The 21,797-nt window shown below is 31.4% G+C and overlaps 1 protein-coding gene and 1 long non-coding RNA gene across 4 annotated transcripts in view; both read left to right on the top strand.

Annotated features, from left to right (window-relative positions):
- The window catches only part of LOC143222585 (uncharacterized), a 69,350-nt gene extending 65,700 nt beyond the window's left edge, over nt 1–3,650 (top strand). The window contains exon 6 of the long non-coding RNA XR_013012348.1: nt 382–3,650. This is a non-coding gene — a long non-coding RNA (uncharacterized LOC143222585). The remainder of the gene's footprint in view (nt 1–381) is intronic.
- The window catches only part of LOC143222584 (uncharacterized), a 73,852-nt gene extending 52,321 nt beyond the window's left edge, over nt 1–21,531 (top strand). The window contains exons 1-5 of one of the 3 annotated variants that reach the window (XM_076449283.1): nt 7,845–8,893; nt 14,632–14,762; nt 16,258–16,376; nt 18,909–18,997; nt 21,298–21,531. In XM_076449283.1, the coding sequence (XP_076305398.1) occupies nt 14,744–14,762; nt 16,258–16,376; nt 18,909–18,997; nt 21,298–21,424 (354 nt within the window). In that variant the 5' untranslated portion in view covers nt 7,845–8,893; nt 14,632–14,743 and the 3' untranslated portion in view covers nt 21,425–21,531. Of the gene's footprint in view, nt 1–7,844; nt 8,894–14,631; nt 14,763–16,257; nt 16,377–18,908; nt 19,032–21,297 lie in introns of those variants that run through there. The other 2 variants (XM_076449282.1, XM_076449284.1) reach the window with 2 other exon arrangements.
- Nucleotides 21,532–21,797: the final 266 nt, after the last annotated feature.

The raw sequence follows: 21,797 nt of genomic DNA, 5'->3' as shown, positions 1-21,797 counted from the left end.
GAAAATCATCCCCATGAGATACTGGTTTCATCACAGATGCAATCTCTGGATATTTAGCGTATTGTTTAGTTTTGTCTGAATATCCAGAAATATTAATGCAAAATAACAGTTAGTTAGATAATCTTTGGGCTCACACTGTATCATTGAAATTGTCAATGGCACAATTGCTCTTCTTTTATTTAGCCACTGTGTGAAGCCAGATTTGGAAACTGTACAACACAAATGTAGCATAAACTGTTTAGGTGGTTTTGGGACTTTACTTGAAGTGAAAGCAGCCAGTACATCAAATAATTATCTAAAAAGTATAAAAGAATTATGTTTACAGAACTAGTTTAAAATATTTTAAAAACAAAATTTTGATTTTATTTGATTATATCACAGGTAGGATGTGAGTAACCAACTGAGTGAGTGAGTGAAAAGCAGTTGAGAGAGAGGTGTATCACTCTGCCCATTTTAAGCTCCGTTGAGGGACTCCTCAAATATTCCTGGGCAGAAAAGGTGAACATGGGAATGAAGCAAAATTGGTGCAAGTCATTATAATTTTATCAAGAACAAGTAGCACATATGAACAATATATATGGAGTTTTACACCAATACAATACAGTTACTGTTTGAAGTTATCAAAAATTTATTCCTTTTGTCCATTAAACTTTCTATGTAAACTTAATTTCACAGTATAAACCTATTGAACTGAGTTGATTGTATGGTATTACACATATTGTTGATAAAGTAGTGAGATACTACAGTATCTTAAAATCTTGAGGTGATGGACAAATTCTGATTACATATGTGAAATCAAAACTATTTAATTACCAAGAATCACTTGAGTTTTCTCTAGTAGTAAATGATTTGTTATGCAGTGTTACCTAAAACATTGTTTAGGACAAATTTGCGTCATAAAGATAAAAAGTTTTTTTTTGTTTTTACTTTACAATGGTGTGTTTACACTTTATATTTTATAATGCATGCTTTTGAACCAATTGCAATGTTTATTTATTTGTGAAAAGTGTATTACTATCTTTCAAGTTGTTTTAGAAATAAAATTATTGCTAAAAAATACAAGTTTAAAATAATGCAACATTTTTTTAAAGGGTCTTATTTTTTTTAGGTAGGTCTTGTTCAGTCTTGTGAATGAAAAGGATTTGTACAATTTTAATAATATAATTTACTAATTTTTTAAAAATATTAATTTGACCTATCCATACTTTTAGTGTGAATTAATGTTCTTTACTCCCTTAAGGGTGAGAGAAGCAGACAAGAAGAAGTTGGTAGAAACTGCCCTAAAACAGCTCAGACAGTTAACATCAAACAGTGATTAGTATAATTGTACTTAATTCTTCCCTTTGTTACATATTTTGGTTTCCTATAATTACTGGCTTGATGGAAAGTATCCATTCAGTTTTTTGTGTGTTTAATGAATTAGTAAAATGTGACTGTTCAATGTCAAGAACATTGATATCAATTATTCTGAGAAGTGAATGAACCAGGCTTTCAGTTAACATTAATAAAATATAAAGATTCTTATCATTCTTTACTATAGTTTTGTTAAAAATGTATAGTTCTAGCAGCAGAGCTTACCAAATTAATATTTGCCTTAAAAGGAAATTAGGCCAAGAAGTGCACTTTCTACTTATTTCTAACAAAATGTATTGACTAGTTTTTAATTGTTTGGCTATATAGTTTTAAAATTTTGTGAGAGACAAAACATTTATAACACTAAATTATTAAAATTATTTGACCCATGTGTTGCTTTATTTCTCAGTTTTAAATCACTTTTTGTTTAGCCCATTTATTGTGTTATAGAATAGGGAAAGTGTGTGATTCTGAGGGAAGTTTGATGTTATAATTAAATTGTAATCATAACACAAATAATAAAAAAAGACATTAAACACGGGTCAGTGTTGTCTGGCAGATTTTAGTGTATAAGTCTATTAATAATTATACCTTGAGTGAAATTATAAGTAAAATATTACAATATAAGACAAATACTGAAATATTTTCTAATATAGAAATAATAAAATTCATAAGGTTTCTAACTGATTTAGAAATTTAGGGAAAAAAATCTTCATTATAATATGAATATAGACATTTAAAGAAATCACTGAGTAAATTAACATGTTGCTATTGTGGTACATGTAATAGTTCTGTTCTAATTTTCCATTTGATTTAATAGCTAGCTCATAACTGTTTGGTCTCAAGGTAATATATAGATAGTAGAAAATGAACTTGAATCATCTTATAAACTGTTGTGACACAACTGAATTCCTTGTGTTTTCTGAATATAACTTCACAACTAATTGTAAAGTTACATACAGATATTAGAATATAAACAAACCTTGTAGTATAATAAATAGCAGCTATGATAGATCTAAACTGTCTTCTTTATGATTCAACACACTGATATAGTTGTGTTAAGAGAGTCATCTGTATAAACAATATCTGTAAAGATGTGTTTTCAAAACAAACACCAAGGGCCTTTATGAGATTTTTAGAATGGTACTTAATACAGTTTTTCAAGTGTGGTCCCAGTTATTACTGGAAGAAACATTTTCATGTGGATGCAAAGTAAAATTGCCAACCTGGTATATGGTGAAGTAAAATGGTAAGCAGACAATACAGGAGAGAACAGTTAGTATTATGTACAATAATTTAGGTAGAGTTGACTGGTATGCTGTAACATAATAATACATTGTGTTATAATAATCCAAAAATGGCAAAATGATTGTTACTATACCACAACTGCTGCAACCTAATGGCAGACACTAGAAAATCACAGTATTATGACAAGGGAATAAAAAATGGTTATGTGATTGTTACCCTGCTAATATGGTATACTCTAATGTAGTGGGAGATGCTAAAAACAAACAAACAGTACAACAACCATGAAAAAGTGGCTAAATGATTGTCACTGTGCTGTACCTTGATGTTGCTATAAGGTGACTGTTTTGTGGTGCTAAATAATTTGACAAAGTTGTTTACCAAACTAATGCAGAAGAGCATATGATGTTACTACTATAGAATAATTCAGTTTATTTGTTACATATACAAGACAAATATGTCTGTAGTAATATTACACAGTAGTATAATTTGTTTGTCATTGTATAAACAAACTTTTCATCCTCTATTTACATCAGACACTTAGAGCTGGCAACTGGTTTTTACTTAATATTAAACCCATTTACGTGCTGCGTATCTGAAAGCCAGTGTTCAGTTTATTTTAAAATAAATCTCACACATCTCATGCTTGTAAGAAATGTTTGGTAGGATAGTCTACAAATGGGAAAAGGACTTTTAAAGAATCTTAAAAATGGGAATAATGTTTGATGTTTCTCTAATAATTTGACACTGAAAGAAGTTAGTTGTGCTTAACTTTTATGAAACATTTAAAGTTGTGCATTTTACTTGTCATATAAGTATGCTACTGGTTGAATTGTAATTGACTAATTAGATAAAATAATTATTAGCTTTGTTGTACTGTACATTTTAGGCTCATAATGAATGATACATCATCAGGTTATTATGGGGTATAATTTTCAACAGTTTTTGAACTTTACATTAAATAAACCCCATTATCTGGTAGATGGTGTAATTAAATACTTTTCCTTTGCAAAGAGGTTTTAGTGGAATAGTCCATTGCAGTTAATAATAAGGTAATATAATTTACTTTGTTTGTGTGAATAATACATACTTCATGAAAAATATGTTAAGATCCATTTTTTTTCATAATTACAGTCATTAAGTGTTGCTTTTTTTAATATCATTCATGCTTTTTCATTTATAAATTTGACTGCTCATGGGAGAGATGTAATTAAACATTAAGGGTTTTTTTTTTCTCTCTAGCACTATACTGTTTCTGCTTCTGTTTGTTTTATTTGTTTGTTACATGAAATTCCAATTTTGAAGGTCCCAAACTTGTAGATGTTTACAGCACTGGAACTACTAGTAAACATTTGTTAATGAAGAAGAATTTTTGTAACATTACTCCTGTTACTGATTGTAAACAGAAGACTTAGTACTCCTGATTTACATATTAATTTATGTTAGTACAAGTATAGTACTATATCATGTTGTTGTTTTTTTAATTCATGAAATACCTATCATGTATCATATCAGATACTGAAGAGATTCAGACAAATAAAAAGGGTACAGAGCAATATAAAATTCTAACAAAAGATAGCCATGTTTAGATAGTGTTATTTGTTATTTGTTGTGAAAAAAAGTCAGTGTGGCCTTTTAACTAATATAAAACAATTTGTTAATGATAATGCAAGTTCCCTTGCACAGGCCTTCAACAGTTACAGAGATTAGTGATAAGGGTTAACATTTTCTGTGACCATCAGTTGTCTTAAGGGTTCAAAATATCTGTAAGCTAATAACCATCATGAAGGGTGGAAACTTCTGTAAGGTATCAGCCTCTGTGTTTCTTAAATGTTTTCACAAAAACTCAAAGTTGTTTACAATTTATTTTGTGAGGTTGGACTTCAATGGTCACATCATGATTCAAACTGCTTACTCTTGAATGTTCAACATTTGGTTGTTTCTTGTCCCAGCCTTTTGTATTACTTTGTTTTAACCATAGGCAATTTTTTTTTCAGAATAGTATGTTACTGTGGACATGAATAATTAGTGTAAATATGTGTATATTGCTTTGATGTTTTGAACTATGAAGTGCTTCTTTATGTTTAGTTTTACACTTCTGGAAACAGCTAAAACCATTTAACTGAATTGGGATTTTAACACTCGTTAAAAGGTTATAAAATTTGATAATATTGTCATGCTTTTGTGTAAATAATAAAAATTTATCAGAGAAACTAACTTTAAAACAAAATATTTACAAGTAGATTTCAAATCAAACAAGTCAGAACTGTTTGTGTGTGTGTGTTTGGAAAATATTTTATTAATCATTATAAACTTGTAACTGCTGCAAAGAAACTGTATAACATACTTATTTTTCTGGTTGTGTTAGATGTTGATGTTTTTCAGTTTGAAGAAATCAAGTATTGTGGAATGTTTTTTTGTTTAGTAACTAAGAAAGATATTTATCTGCATTGTATGTTGTATGTTTTTTTTGTTTGTGGGTTACTTTTTTTTTTTTATCCACAAAATAGTTTATTGTAACTATCTGTTCATACCTTTGTTGCTGAGTTTTTGGGAGATAGTTTTCAAGTGACTTTTGTGTACAAACCAAACAATTTCCATAAAATCAGTTTATAAATTGATCCTATTTAATAATACCATTTTTTTGCTTGAGTTGTATATAGAGCTTTATTTATATGTTTATGTACACAGTATATTTATTACTTGTTTTGGTTTCTGAAAATATTGGATGGATGAATGGAGAGAATACATTAAAAGTAAATTGTATACTTAGTGTTGTTTTGTTAGCTGGTGTTTATTTTTAATGTTTTAAACAGTAATTTGTTTGTATTTACCAGTACTATATTATATGAAACTATCTTGTTTTATCCAATAACAAACAAGCATACTTCAATAAGATGTTGGTTGTTAACAGAATGACTAGTACATAGTTTCCAAAAAATGTTTTTTGTAGATTGTTTTTATTATCGGCTGTGTTTGACTTACAGATATTGCTGTATAGTCACAGTTCTTTGTGGTAACATTTACTATGCAACTCTAGATACATATACTTCTCCTTTAAGTACTTTTGTCAGACATCATTTCATTTGTAGGTCATAAAAACGTGATGAATATAATCTACAGCCTTTGTTACTGTTTGTTTTTAACAACTAAAATAAGAAGACAATTTTTATGATACACTATCAAGATGTTCCTCTCATTTGATACTTCTGCTTATAATGACGTAAAATTATTTTTATGGAAGTAAACATTACAACTTTATTCAACATACATTATTATTGTGGCATTATATTTCTGATTTTATTTCATAACATTCAGTTTGAGATGTTTTAAGGATAGTTTGGTACAGCTGTAGCAATGTATCCTTGTCTGATACATTTTTAGTGTTCCTCTTTCTTTTGTTCATGCAATCATATGTCCTAATGTGTTATTAAATACAGTTATTGTGAAGGAAAAAGAAAATTTACTGAATTTTTAACATGATACAGGATATTTGAATATTTTGAGTTATTTGCTTGAATCATTTCATAATGTTCATTATGAAGAATGAGGATTTAACAATCTGGATTAAACAGAAGTTTATTTATACATTGCTATTTATCTTCAGTTAAGACATTTTTACATTTTTCTGTTAGAGATTCCATCTTTTGATTTCCCATCATATGTTATAATCCTTGTACAAATTTTACAACCCAAGTCATTCCCATTTGGTGATCACGTTTGTATGTATATCTTCCCCCTTAAATAGCTGATTGGCAAATAGCAAGATTTTGCCCCAGCTGTTATTATCTTTGAAGAAAGTTCACTGAATAAAGTAAATTAACATTTTTCCAGGGATATTTTTAGCATGATACAGCCATGTTCTCAAAGCTCTCTTTGCCTTCAATTGTAAATTCAAGAAGGTTTACTGTTAGTAATAGGGATAACACAAGATGAGTCTGTAAAAATATTTCATATATCAGTTTTTTACTTCCAATAAAAAAATTTCCTTACAAGAAAACGAGGACAGTTTCACACTATTAACTCATCATCTCTTTTGTATGCCTTTTTTCAAGGAGCTTCCATTAATAAAAAATTAACTTCTCATACTGAACCTGTAGCTTAAGGTAGGCATGTTGCTCTCTTTATAATCATGAGGTCCTGTGTAAGTAAGTAATAACACAAAAAGTAATTTAGAATGTATAAGAGTGATATTCAAATGCAAGTAATAAAGTAATACCACCCTAACCAACAATGGAATTACAAGAGAATGATTGTCACATGCATTTAAAAAAATTAATGTTATGTAGTAGTTAGTCTTTGGAAATTCTTAAAACTGTTTAACACCTTAAAACTTCCCCTTGTGGAGACTGCCAAATAAAACTGATGGTCCAAAGATTTTGAGATGCTTGTTAAAATGTTCTGGGATATTTGTAATCAGTGTGATATAATGGTCAGGGTTGTGTAATTCTGTGATTAAATACTTAAGTCCTGTCTATTGACTTGAAGATCCCTTGCATATTTGGTCTGGCATGGCCAGGTGGTTAAGGCACTCAACTCATAACACGAGAGTCGCGAGTTTGAATCCCCGTCACACCAAACATGCTCACCCTTTCAGTCATGAGGTTGTTATAATGTGAGACTCAATCCCACTATTTGTTGGTAAAATAGTAGCCCGAGAGTTAGCAGTGGGTGGTGATGACTAGCTGCCTTCTATCTAGTCTTGCACTGCTAAGTTAGGACTGCTACTTCAGATAGCCCTCATGTAACTTTGCACAAAATTCAAAACAAACACACAATTTATGCATATTTACTCTTATTTAAAGGAACTTTGTAACTTTGGACAGTAACATACTGGAAAAAAAAAACCTGTTTTGTTTATTGCTAGTAAATTTTGTTATTTTTGTGCCATTGAAAAATAATTTTGTTTCTCTCTTCTTCTCTGTTTATTTTTCAGTGGTTTCTGAAGAAGAAAATCAAGGAACGATCTTTGTCACGTCGCCGAGTGTCTAGGAGAAGAAAACAAAGTAGTACTAGTCAGGAAGATTCAGAATTAAGTGAAGGTGTGGTACTAGTCAGGAAGATTCAGAATTAAGTGAAGGTGTGGTACTAGTCAGGAAGATTCAGAATTAAGTGAAGGTGTGGTACTAGTCAGGAAGATTCAGAATTAAGTGAAGGTGTGGTACTAGTCAGGAAGATTCAGAATTAAGTGAAGGTGTAGTACTAGTCAGGAAGATTCAGAATTATATGAAGGTGTAGTACTAGTCAGGAAGATTCAGAATTAAGTGAAGGTGTAGTACTAGTCAGGAAGATTCAGAATTAAGTAAAGGTGTAGTACTAGTCAGGAAGATTCAGAATTAAGTAAAGGTGTAGTACCAGTCAGGAAGATTCAGAATTAAGTGAAGGTGTAGTACTAGTCAGGAAGATTCAGAATTAAGTGAAGGTGTAGTACTAGTCAGGAAGATTCAGAATTAAGTGAAGGTGTAGTACTAGTCAGGAAGATTCAGAATTAAGTGAAGGTGTAGTACTAGTCAGGAAGATTCAGAATTAAGTGAAGGTGTAGTACAAGTCAGGAAGATTCAGAATTAAGTGAAGGTGTAGTACTAGTCAGGAAGATTCAGAATTAAGTGAAGGTGTAGTACTAGTCAGGAAGATTCAGAATTAAGTGAAGGTGTAGTACTAGTCAGGAAGATTCAGAATTAAGTGAAGGTGTAGTACCAGTCAGGAAGATTCAGAATTAAGTAAAGGTGTAGTACCAGTCAGGAAGATTCAGAATTAAGTGAAGGTGTAGTACTAGTCAGAAAGATTCAGAATTAAGTGAAGGTGTAGTACTAGTCAGGAAGATTCAGAATTAAGTGAAGGTGTAGTACTAGTCGGGAAGATTCAGAATTAAGTGAAGGTGTAGTACTAGTCAGGAAGATTCAGAATTAAGTGAAGGTGTAGTACTAGTCAGGAAGATTCAGAATTAAGTGAAGGTGTACTAGTCAGGAAGATTCAGAATTAAGTGAAGGTGTAGTACTAGTCAGGAAGATTCAGAATTAAGTGTGAAGGTGTAGTACAAGTCAGGAAGATTCAGAATTAAGTGAAGGTGTAGTACTAGTCAGGAAGATTCAGAATTAAGTAAAGGTGTAGTACCAGTCAGGAAGATTCAGAATTAAGTAAAGGTGTAGTACCAGTCAGGAAGATTCAGAATTAAGTGAAGGTGTAGTACTAGTCAGGAAGATTCAGAATTAAGTGAAGGTGTAGTACTAGTCAGGAAGATTCAGAATTAAGTAAAGGTGTAGTACTAGTCAGGAAGATTCAGAATTAAGTGAAGGTGTTAAATTTTTTTTATTTTAATTTAACTACTAAAGATTACTTGTAGTAACATCATTCTTTCCAAGAGGTAACTGCTAAAATTATACTTCTAGTTTCATTTTAAAGGTATTTTAGTTTAAAAATAAAATTGTGTTCTTTTCACCAGGGCCTGGCATGGCCAAGCGTGTTGAGGCATGCGACTCGTAATCTGAGGGTTGCGGGTTCGCATCCCCATTGCGCCAAACATGCTCGCCCTTTCAGCCGTGGGGGCATTAATGTGACGGTCAATCCCACTATTCGTTGGTAAAAGAGTAGCCCAAGAGTTGGCAGTGGGTGGTGATGACTAGCTGCCTTCCCTCTCGTCTTACACTACTAAATTAGGGACGGCTAGCACAGATAGACCTCGAGTAGCTTTGTGCGAAATTCAAAAACAAAACAATCTTTTCACCAGAAAGAGTTATTCCCTGAGTGTGCACTTAAGTGTAAGTTCCTGAGCATGCTGCAGGCCTCTAACAAAGCTCTCATTCCTACATCTATTAATGTGTATTGTACCAGTCTGTTGTTTCATCATTATTAAACCATAGCCCCCCAGCAGTAGGAGGGTGACACATCTTTTATGTGTAGTAGTCACCAGAAACACAAGTGTAGTCTTTCCTTTCTTCATTATCAAGTAGAATAATACTAAGTTTAAACTTAACAGTTAGAAATTTCATTTGAATTTATGTTGATTTTGATTTTCTTTTAATTCACCTTTTATTGTCAGGGGAAACATGTCCTACTACCTGTCACTGTTATTTAATCCAATGTACAAGTTTCATCCAGTAATCTTCAAGGTCATTATTAGATCTATGGCTATTGCCATACTTGTTTTAGTGTATTTCTAATTATTGCTGTTATTTTCTTTCTTTATGATTTAAGAAAAAGGACTATCATAATATGAGCTTCATGTTTTCAACTGAATGTTCCCACATTAATGATATCCTTCAAGGTTTTTAAAACTCTTTTACAGAAGTCATACTATACTGTAATGACAACTGCAGACAATGATCAGTGATATTACTGCCATTGTGCACAATTTGGCTGGTTTGATTCTTATCTCTGATATAGGATACTAACTACACTTGCTTTAACTTCTCATTGAAGTTCTACTTTTGTCTTTCTATGCTTGGGATTTACAGTTATGTGTCTTTTGTTTTCTCTTTCTGCAGTTAATTTCTGCTAAATCTTGAACACCTGCATGGTCCTCTTTCACCTGATTCTTTGAGTCTAGAGATATATTTTTCTTACATTTTTCTTTCAATCTACCCTTTTTCACCTTATTTCAATTTCGTTTTTGTTCTTCTGCTCCTTTTTATCCATCATGACCCTTCCAGCTTTTGTGAGGCAGTTTGCACATATCTGTTTTCCACTTTGCTCTGGGTTTTCTTCCATTTGTTTCATTTAGTTGGATATTTTTTTGGACTGCTCCTTGTTAGGTTGCTTTATTTTCTGTTTAACCCTTATCCAGGACTTCTGTCTTGGGTCTTTGTGATATGGTGTTTGGGTTTTTTGTGTTTTTTTAATTAAGTTGGTATCTTCAGCTGATGATACAGTTCTTCAGCAATGTTTGTATTCACCAGATTTTTATTTTGTGTGTCTATATATATATTGTTTTTTTGGAGTGATCCTCCTCTTTCTCTTGTCCTTTTCTTACTATTAACTATCTCCCTTAAGCCATGGAGGCAATTCATTCCTGGAGCTACTTGTTGACTTCAGTCCTGTAAAAACTTTTCCATTGGTGAATCCCTTTGCTACATCCTATGAAGTTCTGTAGGTTCTTTCTCAGAGGTTTTTCCTTCCATCTTTTACTCTGCACCTCTCCTATTGAATAGGCTGTGAGGTAATTCCTCTGCTCCATTCTATAGTTCTACTTCTGTATTTTTTTATCATTCCAATGGGGGCAGAAGGCTATTAGTCTGTCCCACTTAACCCAATTTTGGTCTTTCTTTTGGTCAGTTTTCTCATCATGATGGATAACTTCCACATCTTGATTTGTCTACATATTTTTTGCTTCCTTTGATTGACCTCAGTGATCAAATATTTGATTCTCAATAGTTCCTTTTAAGTTTGTTATGGCCCAGACTTTTTTTTTCTCTGAGGTCATATTCTTGAAGCCTATTATATCACTAATCTATAGACACTTGGTCTCCACTTACCACACCGAGTGTGGCTTACTTTGTTTTGACTTCCCTTTTCCTTCAGGAGTAGTCTCATTTCAATCTCAACCCTCCTCTAACTACATTCGTGGAGAAGGCACAGCCTACATTTTTTGTCTTTGTCACTTGGAGGTTTTTGCTACTAGGACTCTTGTGTTTCCTTTGTTTCCTGCATGAGTTATTTTGGAGGATTCCCTCTTCTCTTTAATCTTTTGTTCCTCTTAGATTTGCCCATACACATTTCCTTCAGTAGTTTATGACCTGTCAATGCAGGTATCAGTTGATCTCACATGGCCCTGGATACCCTTTTTTTCCCATTTATACAGACTTGCATATGATTGGAGCCTTTCAGATCTCAGATCAGTGACTGTGTGCTCCTTCTGCATATAAATGTGAGTTTCTGTATCTTTGGTGACTGTAGGTGGTACTTAGTGCTTAACAACCACCAGTTCTGTAACTACACCTTTCAGCTGCTTCTGTTCCAGAATGGATCAGCCATCCATTTCTGATGCCAAGGGCAAGGTTTCTCTGGTTCTACATTTTTGAGCTAGTCTCTCCTCACACTCTAACCTTCATTTTCTGTCTCATCTGTTTGGTATTTTTATTGTGATCCATTCAAAAACATCTGTTGTTCCCTCCCCCATTGTGAAAGTACTCACTCTCAGAACTTCTTTTGTCTTGGTTCTGGTCTTTCTCATATACGATCATGATCATCACATTTAGTTACTTATGAATCATGTCTTGAAAACTTAAGCTCAGGTGATAGAAGAACAACTCTCTCCTAGATCTGGTACCTTTACATACAGTGGTTTCTCTATCTTCTGGTATTTGTAGTGGATTTTTCTCTCACTTTTGACCTCCTATCATTACTTCCTTTCCACTCACTTTACTTTCAATCTCAGATACTATAGGATGTGATACAATAGTGTCCCATCACATACACCACAGTAAAGTTTCATGTATCCTGGCTTTTGTCTCCCTCTTGTTGTCAGTTTCCACTCCAAAGAACAACTCTCTCCCAGATTTGGAACCTATCCATACAGTGGTTTCTCTATCTTCTGGACTGCTTGTTTGTTTTTTCTTTGTTTTTTCTGGTTTTATAACTACCTCATTCAACATATATATATTATATATATATATATATATATTATCCAGACAGTGGGATGTACCAATAAGCAGTTGGTGTGTAACAGGAAATACTTACCCAAAATATGCATTCAATGGGTAGCATGGAAAATGTTAAGCCATCTGCCTCTGCTTATTGCCTGCTGTTGATATGGAGTTTTATACAAGACCAGCCAATCATTAATTGACAAAAATGGAAAACAAATTGACAGTCAGGGGGTGTCTATACACAAACACCTGGTGTCTTTAGTTGTAGTAACCTTTGTGCTGTCTCTAAGTAATGGACATAATTCCAGGTGATTGTGTCTGATGACAGTGGTCCATTCACATCTTCAGTATTCTCCCCATGCAAATTTCTCTCTTCCCCTATTTCTTATAGTACACTTGTTTTGTTTTGTTTCTTTTGGAGGGGGTGGCTTTGCTTCATTAGTTACAAGCTGCTGAGGAAGTAGATATGGAGAATTTCTCATTTAGTGATGTGATTGCTGTAATACAAAACCAAGTGAACACACACCTGTATTCAGAAGTAGAGCTAGAGTGTTACCTGGTTGTGTAGTACAAGACATGTCATTAAATTATGAATCAAGCCAATCTTGACTGTTAGATCCAGACCAATGAGCTGTGGGATGATATTCTTTGTACACCTCATTTGTATGATATCCAGTATTGAATAGCCTGAATTATAGCTTTAATCACACTATATGCTCATGCCCAGCTATCCATCTGCAAGTTAATGAACAGTTGAACAGTCTGCCATTCTGTCCATCTTAGTGATATGTTGGCATAAAAAAAAAAAGGTTTCTATGGCATTATGTTTTGCTCTACTACCTCTATTGGGCAAAGAGTATTCTCAACTTGAGATGGACATAGTCTTTCAACAAATGCTCCCCATTAACTTACCCACCTTATGGATATCACACCCCATGGGCTTTCCCTTCCTGGTGCTGTTTCCAGAAAAGAGTTCATCATTGTAATTTCTTTCCACTATTTCAAGGTGAGAATTTAGCTCTTAGTGATGCAAAAAAAATTAGTAACATTTCTAAAGTTAACATTTATTTTACCTGTAAATGTATTTCAGATTGATACACCACCTCCCATTCTTCCTTCACTTTTGGTGTATTTAGTTTGCCTCATGAGGCAGATGTTTGTATGGATTACTAAGTGTGGATGATGTGTTGCTCTCTTATTGGTGAAAGTATAGTTAGTTATTATTACATTTTAAGAAGAAAAGAAGTATGTCATCAGTTAAACCACCAAAGACAACATGACGTTTACTACAGATATATTTATTTTTTAATATATACTATTGTAGATACAGCCCTTTGGGCAGTGCCCTTCTTCAGTTATCTGTAGTTGAACAGAAAATTTGTGAAAGAAAATGTTCTAAATCATCAAAGGTTATATGACTTTAACAAAGAAATGTGTACAGTAATGATTACAAATGGTTAAAATAGTATAATAGAGAATTAGTGAACACGAGTTATAAGAAAAAAAATTATGAATAAAATGGATCATTTTAACCACATATAAAAAATGCATCATATATTCCATCATATTCATGTGTTGTAGAAAATTATAAATAGGAAAAACCAACATATTGTTCATACATTTTGGGGTCACAGTAAGCTGTAATACAGATAAACCAGTGGCTTAACACTAGTTTGCAAAATAATTACTTTAAAATGTTCAAAGATATCTTGATAGGATAAATGAAAGCTTTAGCTTTTTTTAAAGTTTCTGTTCTTTGCTTTAACTTCTTTTAAACATTTTTATACAGTATTATGCATTTATTTAATCATGTATTATTTTTTCAGTGATGTTTTTTTTAACTTTCATCAACTAATTTTTCATTTCTTTTACAAAATTTTCAGTTGTGGATTTTTCTTTTTAAAATTATAATATACATGTATATTGTTTTATATGTACAAAACAGTCTAATTTCTTTATTGTATTGTTTTAAACATTTTTAAACATTGTTATAAGTGTTTATCTGTTATATTATTGTGTAATCTTTAATTTAAGACTTTTCCATTTACTATTCAGCTAAAGGTACCTGAAGAAAGTATTACCCAACAGTTTTATCCACATCAGTATGTATTATTAAAAATATAGTTCTCTGTAGTTAACATCTTATCATTGGTGGTTTAACCTACAATATACTTCATTTTTCCCTTTCAATAACTACTATGCGTAATTTATTATACAGTTTTATATATTATAGACTAGCACAGAACGCTTAGCATGTGTAGAAATGGGAGCTTTGTTAAAGGCTTGTAGAATGTGCAAGAACTTATATAACTATGTGTGTGAAGGAAATCACTCACTCTTTGTGGTGCAGAGAAGTAGGTATCTCTGAAATACATTTTTCAGGTAAGAAAAGTTTTAACATTTGAAAGTGAATTGCATTTACATTGTATCATCTAAATTCATTATTTAGAACCATAGTGAGAGTATGGAATGGATTGGAACCAGGTACGGATCTCTAAAACCTGGAAAAAAAAACCTGCAAAGAAACTGTTTCACATCCAATCATTTATGCCACTTCATGCATGTCATACAGGTTTTCAGGTATGGTCTTTACAGGTCACTTGTGAACTTACTGGTGAATAATGAATTTTCAGAACTAAAGCAAATAGAGAAATAAAAGAAGCTTATTGGATTGCTAATCTAAACTGTTCAACCTTTCAGAATTAATCTAGCTCCTGGAATTGGTGATCTCTGTTCATTGGTTTTATCTCTGTCAAAAAAATAAAAATAACTGTTCTTTCCTTATTTTTTTATGAAATATGAAAGCTGAATTTTCTAAAATTTGCTGTTCGTTTAAGATAACTTTTCATATCTGTTTTTATAAATTAATTAGTATGACATATATTTTTAAATCAGTCTCCAGATGTCACCTTTATTTTACTTAAACACCTAAGCATAGTTTTAAATACACATATATTTAGCCATTTCCAAATTAAAATATCCCTAACACCTTTCCACAGACATTACTGCCATTGGCTATGTTGTATAAGAAATGAGACACTTACAATAATTTATAGACAAATAAACATTTCCTGGAAAAACTGGATGACCTTCATAATATCACTAAACTCCCTCTCTGTATATAAATATCATTCATTTGATTACACCACCACCACCAGTTTGCCCCTGAAGAAGAAAAGCCCACCTTATGAAAGAGCTCATATTGTAGTGGTTTTTATTTCATTTTATTTTACGACTTCAGCTTTGTTCTTATTATCCTCCTGCACATTTCCAATACTCTCTTCAATGAAATTTATTTTTGTTATTAATTCTCTTGTTTTTACCTTGTGTGTTTTTGATCTTCTAATTTTTCTTCTCTTTATTCTAATTTCTGTTAATTTATTTCACATCTATTTGTTCTCGTTTTCTTCACGTTATTACCACTGTTTTGTGATTTCCAACATGTTTTTAATCTTGGTTCAAACATACACTGTCATCTTGAAGTCTTGATTCTATTTTATTTACACTAAAATATTATTATTCCTTATGCTAATATTGCAACAGTCTCTATTGGTGTGTTGTTTTCTTTTATTACTTAGTAAAAATATTACTAATTCCAGTCTGCTTACAGGAAAAAAAGTGATTATCTCTTTAGCTGAAATCTCTACAACTTACATAATTTCATGAACTAACAATAACTAAGGGATAGGTCTAACTCACATATAAAATAAACTTTCCTATCTGTGGTACTAAATCAAATCTGGCTGTTTAACCTCCACTAATTCAGTAAGTGATTGAGAACATGGTAACAGACTTACTAACTAATTAACTGACACATTATGTGACAGAGTAACTATGTGATACATGTTTCAATATTAAAATATATTTTTTCCAAGTCTTCAAAAACTTAAGATGCAGCATGTAAATCACTCCAACTGTAAACACTTAGAACATTTATAGACATCACAAAATACAAAACATCTCAATTAAAATTATAACAAGAAAAACATATTTCTAAATTTGTATAACTGAATTTTTATTGTAATAAAGCTAACTATAAGTCAAGGTAATTTTTTCATTGCTTTTTTTTATATAGATTGTCACTGTTTATTACTTATATATATAAGCTTGAACCGTTTTGTTCAATTGTATGTACAAGGTTCCAATCCAGCTTGGCAGTATGCTGATCAACTCCATGGACCATCTACATCTTTTGTAAGTCCATATATGTTGAACTGACTCACTCATTTGTCTTTAAAAGAATGTAAACTCACCTCTCAGTTCTTAAATAATTTCTCAAAAAACAAAGAGTACATATGTTTATGCTAATATGTTATTTGGTTTACTAGCTTGCAAGGTTATCCCACAATTTGCAAATGTTTTCAGACAAATAACAGAGAAATTTACATATGGCATCACTGTGGTGAACATCATTTTTTTACACACATTTGTCAGAATTTGTAAATATTTTCTTAATAATATATTAGTGAATTTACAATATAATGCACACAATTTCCAACAATCAGTGAACAGTATCATTGTAATATTTTCTTTTATTTGAGTAGTCATTTTTCCAAACATCACTTATATGAACTTGTGGCTACCTTTCTTCCATTCATTGCTCATTTAATGAAAAAGATATGTATCAGGTTTTAAGTATGTATGGACTGGATTTTTTGCAGTAGGTGTTTGTAACTTGTTGGCAATAAATTTCAACAGTAAACAAATAGCACACATCCACTTGCTTTTAAAAAATATTTTAAAATAAGTCACTTTTACATACAAATGTTTGTTACACTGTTGGTTATCAGAGTTGTATCCAGAGCTTTAAATAATTGTTTCCTTTCATCAAAGTCCACACAGGCTGATTCAATTACTTTAGAATGCAGTTGATAAGACAAATTATTTTTCTCTACTCTTATCACAAAAGTACCAGCAAATAATTCATTTATATTACCCTATGGGTTACCACAGTTGTATCAGGCTTTATAAACACTCCTTAACAGTACAAATTTTTCTTGTTATCTGAGTTAAACTGTAAAACTCCTTTTAAGACATCAATTATTAACAATTTTAAAATATTTCTTTTACTTAACTTTGTTTGGTGATTGCCACAGTTGTATCCAAGAAAAAAATAGTTTAAAGTTTTAAATAAAATTGTGATTTCCTATAGTGAAAAGAATATTTTGTAAATATATTTGACTTGTTTTGATTATTTCAAAAGTCAATTGAATGCCACCCAGTTTGTGTTCAAAATTTTCACAAATGCTTATTTTAAAGAATTCTTCCCTCTTTTGCTATTAAAATCCTGATAACATGACTAGTCTGTGTGATAAATGGCATTTGCTAATTGATTAGTTAATAGGCTCATTAATCAACTAGGTTTGATTAATTAATATGTGCATGCTCCCTACAATCTATGCAACCAAATTAAAAAAAAAATTAAAATTGGCTATGTGCTGTCTTTATAATATTTTTCAGCAATGCTCTTTTTTTTAAAATATGAAACTTCCTGTTTTTATTCACATTGTTTTGATTTTGTTAAACAGTTTTGAATTACCCTTAATTTTGTATGATAAAACTCTTCCAAATACCCTTGTTTGCATATTCTTAAAAATGTGCTTTCGTCTAGAAAGAAATTTGTTGTAAGTTTTACAGATATCCCCTACTTAACAAATTTATTATCATTATTGACTAAATACCACAACAAGGTTGATATTATATTTGTTTTCCTAACAAATAGTAATCTTAAGTCTTCTGCAAATTGAAAACATTTTTCCCTATCACAAATAAAGGCAGTAATGTGTTAATTTATTTATTTTGTTTGAACAGGATTAACAAGAAACTAATATCCAGTAAAGATCTGAGTCGTCAGAATATGTTTAACTGCGTATCGTACACTGAACGATAGACTTATAAATATTGCAACTCAATAACACTGTAGTATATCATTCAATTAGTAAAAATTTAATTTTAAACAAAAAATCAAAACAATAGTAAAGTATCTTTATTGAGCCTTTAACAGTGTTCATGTGATGTCTGTGTTTCATACATATACATATGCTCATCAAATTATAGGAAAATTTTAAGCCAATACTAGATACCACTATTTAGTGTGTTTGTACTAAATATCATGCACTTTGATTAAATAGTTTCTACTTTGAGAAGTAAAAAACCAAAAGGTATCAGTGACATTGCTTTTGTCTAGAAATGGTTAAATGAGCTAAACAAAAGCTACTGTTTAAAATTAACTTGATGAACATATTGTGAACCATATTGTCTGCCTCAGTGTTCATCTGTCTCCCATTCGAAAGCTGCACATGCAGACAAAAATCAACATTCACATGCAGGCAAAAACCAACATTCACTTCAGAAGTGATGTGAGAACAAGCAGGAATGATGTTGACACCAGGTGTTCTTTTTTGCAGGATATTCTAAACTAAATTATTAAGAATTAATAACACTGTCATTCACATTTTTAAATTGTAACATAAATAATAAAAATGTTGATTTATTATATGTTATTATTGAGCAGCTCTTAGCCTGACTTAAGTGCTGTGCAGTTACTTTTCATGCTGGGTAACATAAATAGCTCAAAGCTTTACTCTAAGTGAATAAAATCAAGAGTGCAACACAACTAACCTTTTTAAAGTCCATAAAATAATTTTAAAAAAAGATTATCTTAAATGTTTTCTGTCACTTGTAATGGATACTTTTGCTTCTAACTTACTATTTTACTTAATTAAGATTCCAGATATTCCACCACTACCACCTTTTCCTCTGGATGATGAAGGTGTCACAGATGACGAAGCTCTAGCTTCAATGCTGATGTCATGGTATATGAGTGGATACCATACTGGTAACTATCAGGTACATTATAAAGAAATCTTATGAAGTTATCAAACATTTTTTGTCAAAAAATTGTCCATTCTATTTTACTATTATATCCTTCAGTATGTTCAAAAGTTCTGAGTAACTGTTTTGACTCTTTTACTAAGGATTGATGATTTCTGTCATCTAATTCTTAATGTATGTACACTTGAAAATTTCGTTTTTAAATATCTGCATAAGTATTACCTCTTTTGTATGGCCTAATAATTAGTATTTCAGGTTGTGAGGGTGGATAACTTGAAATTGTGAGTAGCAGAACTTGAGTTATAGGAAGTGTTTGACTTAGCTGTTTAGCCCTCATGTACATAAGGTGCATCTTTAAGTTGAAAATTCAAATTTTCTAATTTCTTATCTTCTTTTTTATAACACATTGAGCAGTTTTATCACTAGTATATGATTCCATATTGGATTTTGTTTATAGCTAAACAATACCAACAAGATAAATTCTCTGTTAATTTATTAAAGTTACATTAATTACACTGCACAACTATTTTTTTGAAAAGTTTTGCTTTCCAAAAAAGTTGTTGCTGATTGTGGCAGATACCTGGTGGGTATGCATAGATATAGTTTTGGTTTTGCTTCATCACATTGGAACTCTGAGAAATAGTCAGTTAACTGTTTACTGGCAATAACGTATTTAATTGCATTTATGTTTCTAATATGCTATTAAGTTCAACATAATTAGAAGTGTTTTGCTCCTGATTTTCGTTTGTATTCAATGTCCGGTGCATCACGTTGCAGTGTCCAACAGTAGTCAGCAAGCATTGATGGATTCCAGTTGCCCAGATATCATTTTTCCATTGTAGCAAAACTGAAGATTTCGATGAAACGGTACATGATGGGCAAATTTGGATGTGATTTTTTTGATCAACAGCCAAAAAACCTATAAGGAACACCCAACAGTGTTCAAGAAGCAAAAACTTTGTTGTGCAGTGTTATTAGTAGGATCGTAACAGACATTATTGTGAGGCAATTACCATGTTACAAGTAGTACTTAAATCACTGGATATGCAGTCTGTGATAAGTGTATGGATCACCAACTCCAGAAGATTTATACAGTAATAAGGAAATGAGACAGAGGTGAAGGTTTAAATAATAAATGAAATATGTATTCAGACCCTTCCTTATCTACTTTGTTTTAGTAACCTTATACTTTTAAGCATCTGCTGGTTCTCATTACTTGAAACATTTTTTAATAAAAGATTAACAAAATCATTGTAAGAAAATAAAACCAAGTAAAAGAAAATGCTTACTGGGAAGCAGAGATTTGGTTGGCAGGAAGAATACATGGCTATGATGACTGGCAGTGTTTGACTCACTATAATTTTACTCTAGCATTTATATAATTTAGTAATTTAGAAGTTTTGGATTCTGATATGCATATGAACTCAATGAAAGTTATTGGTAATCCCAAGAATTACTGCTAAATAAGGACTGGACTGTTCCTCTTAGATGATTTTTGATAGACGTGCATGAATCAGTTAATGCTGTCTATAGACCAAGGATAACTTCATGATTGAGATTTCTTACCACAAGTTTAATAGTGTCTCTATTTTATACTTTTACAACTTTGCTGTTTCTAAGCCTTATTATATATGATATATGTAGAAATATTAATGCATATAAGTAACTTGTATCCATGTGAATGCTTACATTCCATTGTTCAGTTATATCACTTGATTAAACATAGCTGCATTTCTTTGAGTAACTTATTGTATCTGTATTTTTACATGTGTAAAGTCTAGGTATGTGATAATTTATAACAACTATATGCATGTGTTATCAATTTCATTATAGATTACACTTGTTTATTAAATATATTTTGGTTTCATTTTACTCTTCTAGTATGTTAATTATGCCCTAACTCTCGACGTGTTGAATGTTAAGATCTCAGGCATTCTTTAACAAGGTTATCTCAACCATTAGATCAGGGGTTCCCAACCGGTGGGTCGCAACCCCCCAAGGGGATCGCAAAGCCTTGGCAGGGGAGTCGCGTAGCATTGTTAGAAGTAGCTTGGGATAACATTAATTTTATTTCATCAATTACATTTTCATGTCGCGAGTGCCAAAAGGTTGTGAACCCCTGCATTAGATAATACATTACTGTTGGATAATGTTTTCTCATGAATGTACTTAATTGCTACTTACTTTCCTTCTTTTTCTACCCATAATTATTTCAGGGTGAACTTTGAACCTTAATCTTTAACACATGACAGTGACATTATTTTTATTCTTCTTGTTCTAGGCCTTACGACAAATGCGTACTGAAAGCTGTGAATGTCAAGAACATGGCAATAAAAAATGTTGTCTTCGTTGTTCATCATGAATTATTGTATCAAAAAAAAGAATTAGTTCTTTCAAGTTTTTACTGAAATTGCTCTGTCTTATTCATGTAAAGTAATATTCTTGTAAATTCTTTAAGAAGAAATTATGCAGGTTATGTATTGTTTTTATAAATAAATATTTGTGTTTTCATCAACTCATTGCATGAAACATCATTTGTTGACAGTGTGTTACATATTTATATATTGAATATTTATTACGTTGTTTTTACTATAGATGTTACAGAAATGAATGTTCTTAAACTTAATTTTTTGTTGTTGTTGAAATATTTTTGATATACACTTTTCTAATTCCTGAAAATCACTAGAGGGTCTAGATAAGGAATTTTAGTATTAAAAAGTACAATAGGTATAATACTGCTGTTGTATGACAAGTATAATTAATTATAATTATGCTTCACAC

The sequence above is a fragment of the Tachypleus tridentatus genome, chromosome 8, assembly GCF_004210375.1.
Source record: "Tachypleus tridentatus isolate NWPU-2018 chromosome 8, ASM421037v1, whole genome shotgun sequence".
Taxonomy (NCBI): Eukaryota; Metazoa; Arthropoda; class Merostomata; order Xiphosura; family Limulidae; genus Tachypleus; species Tachypleus tridentatus.
The sequence above is the reverse complement of the archived record's forward strand: the minus strand, read 5'-3'. Positions and strand labels throughout refer to the sequence as shown.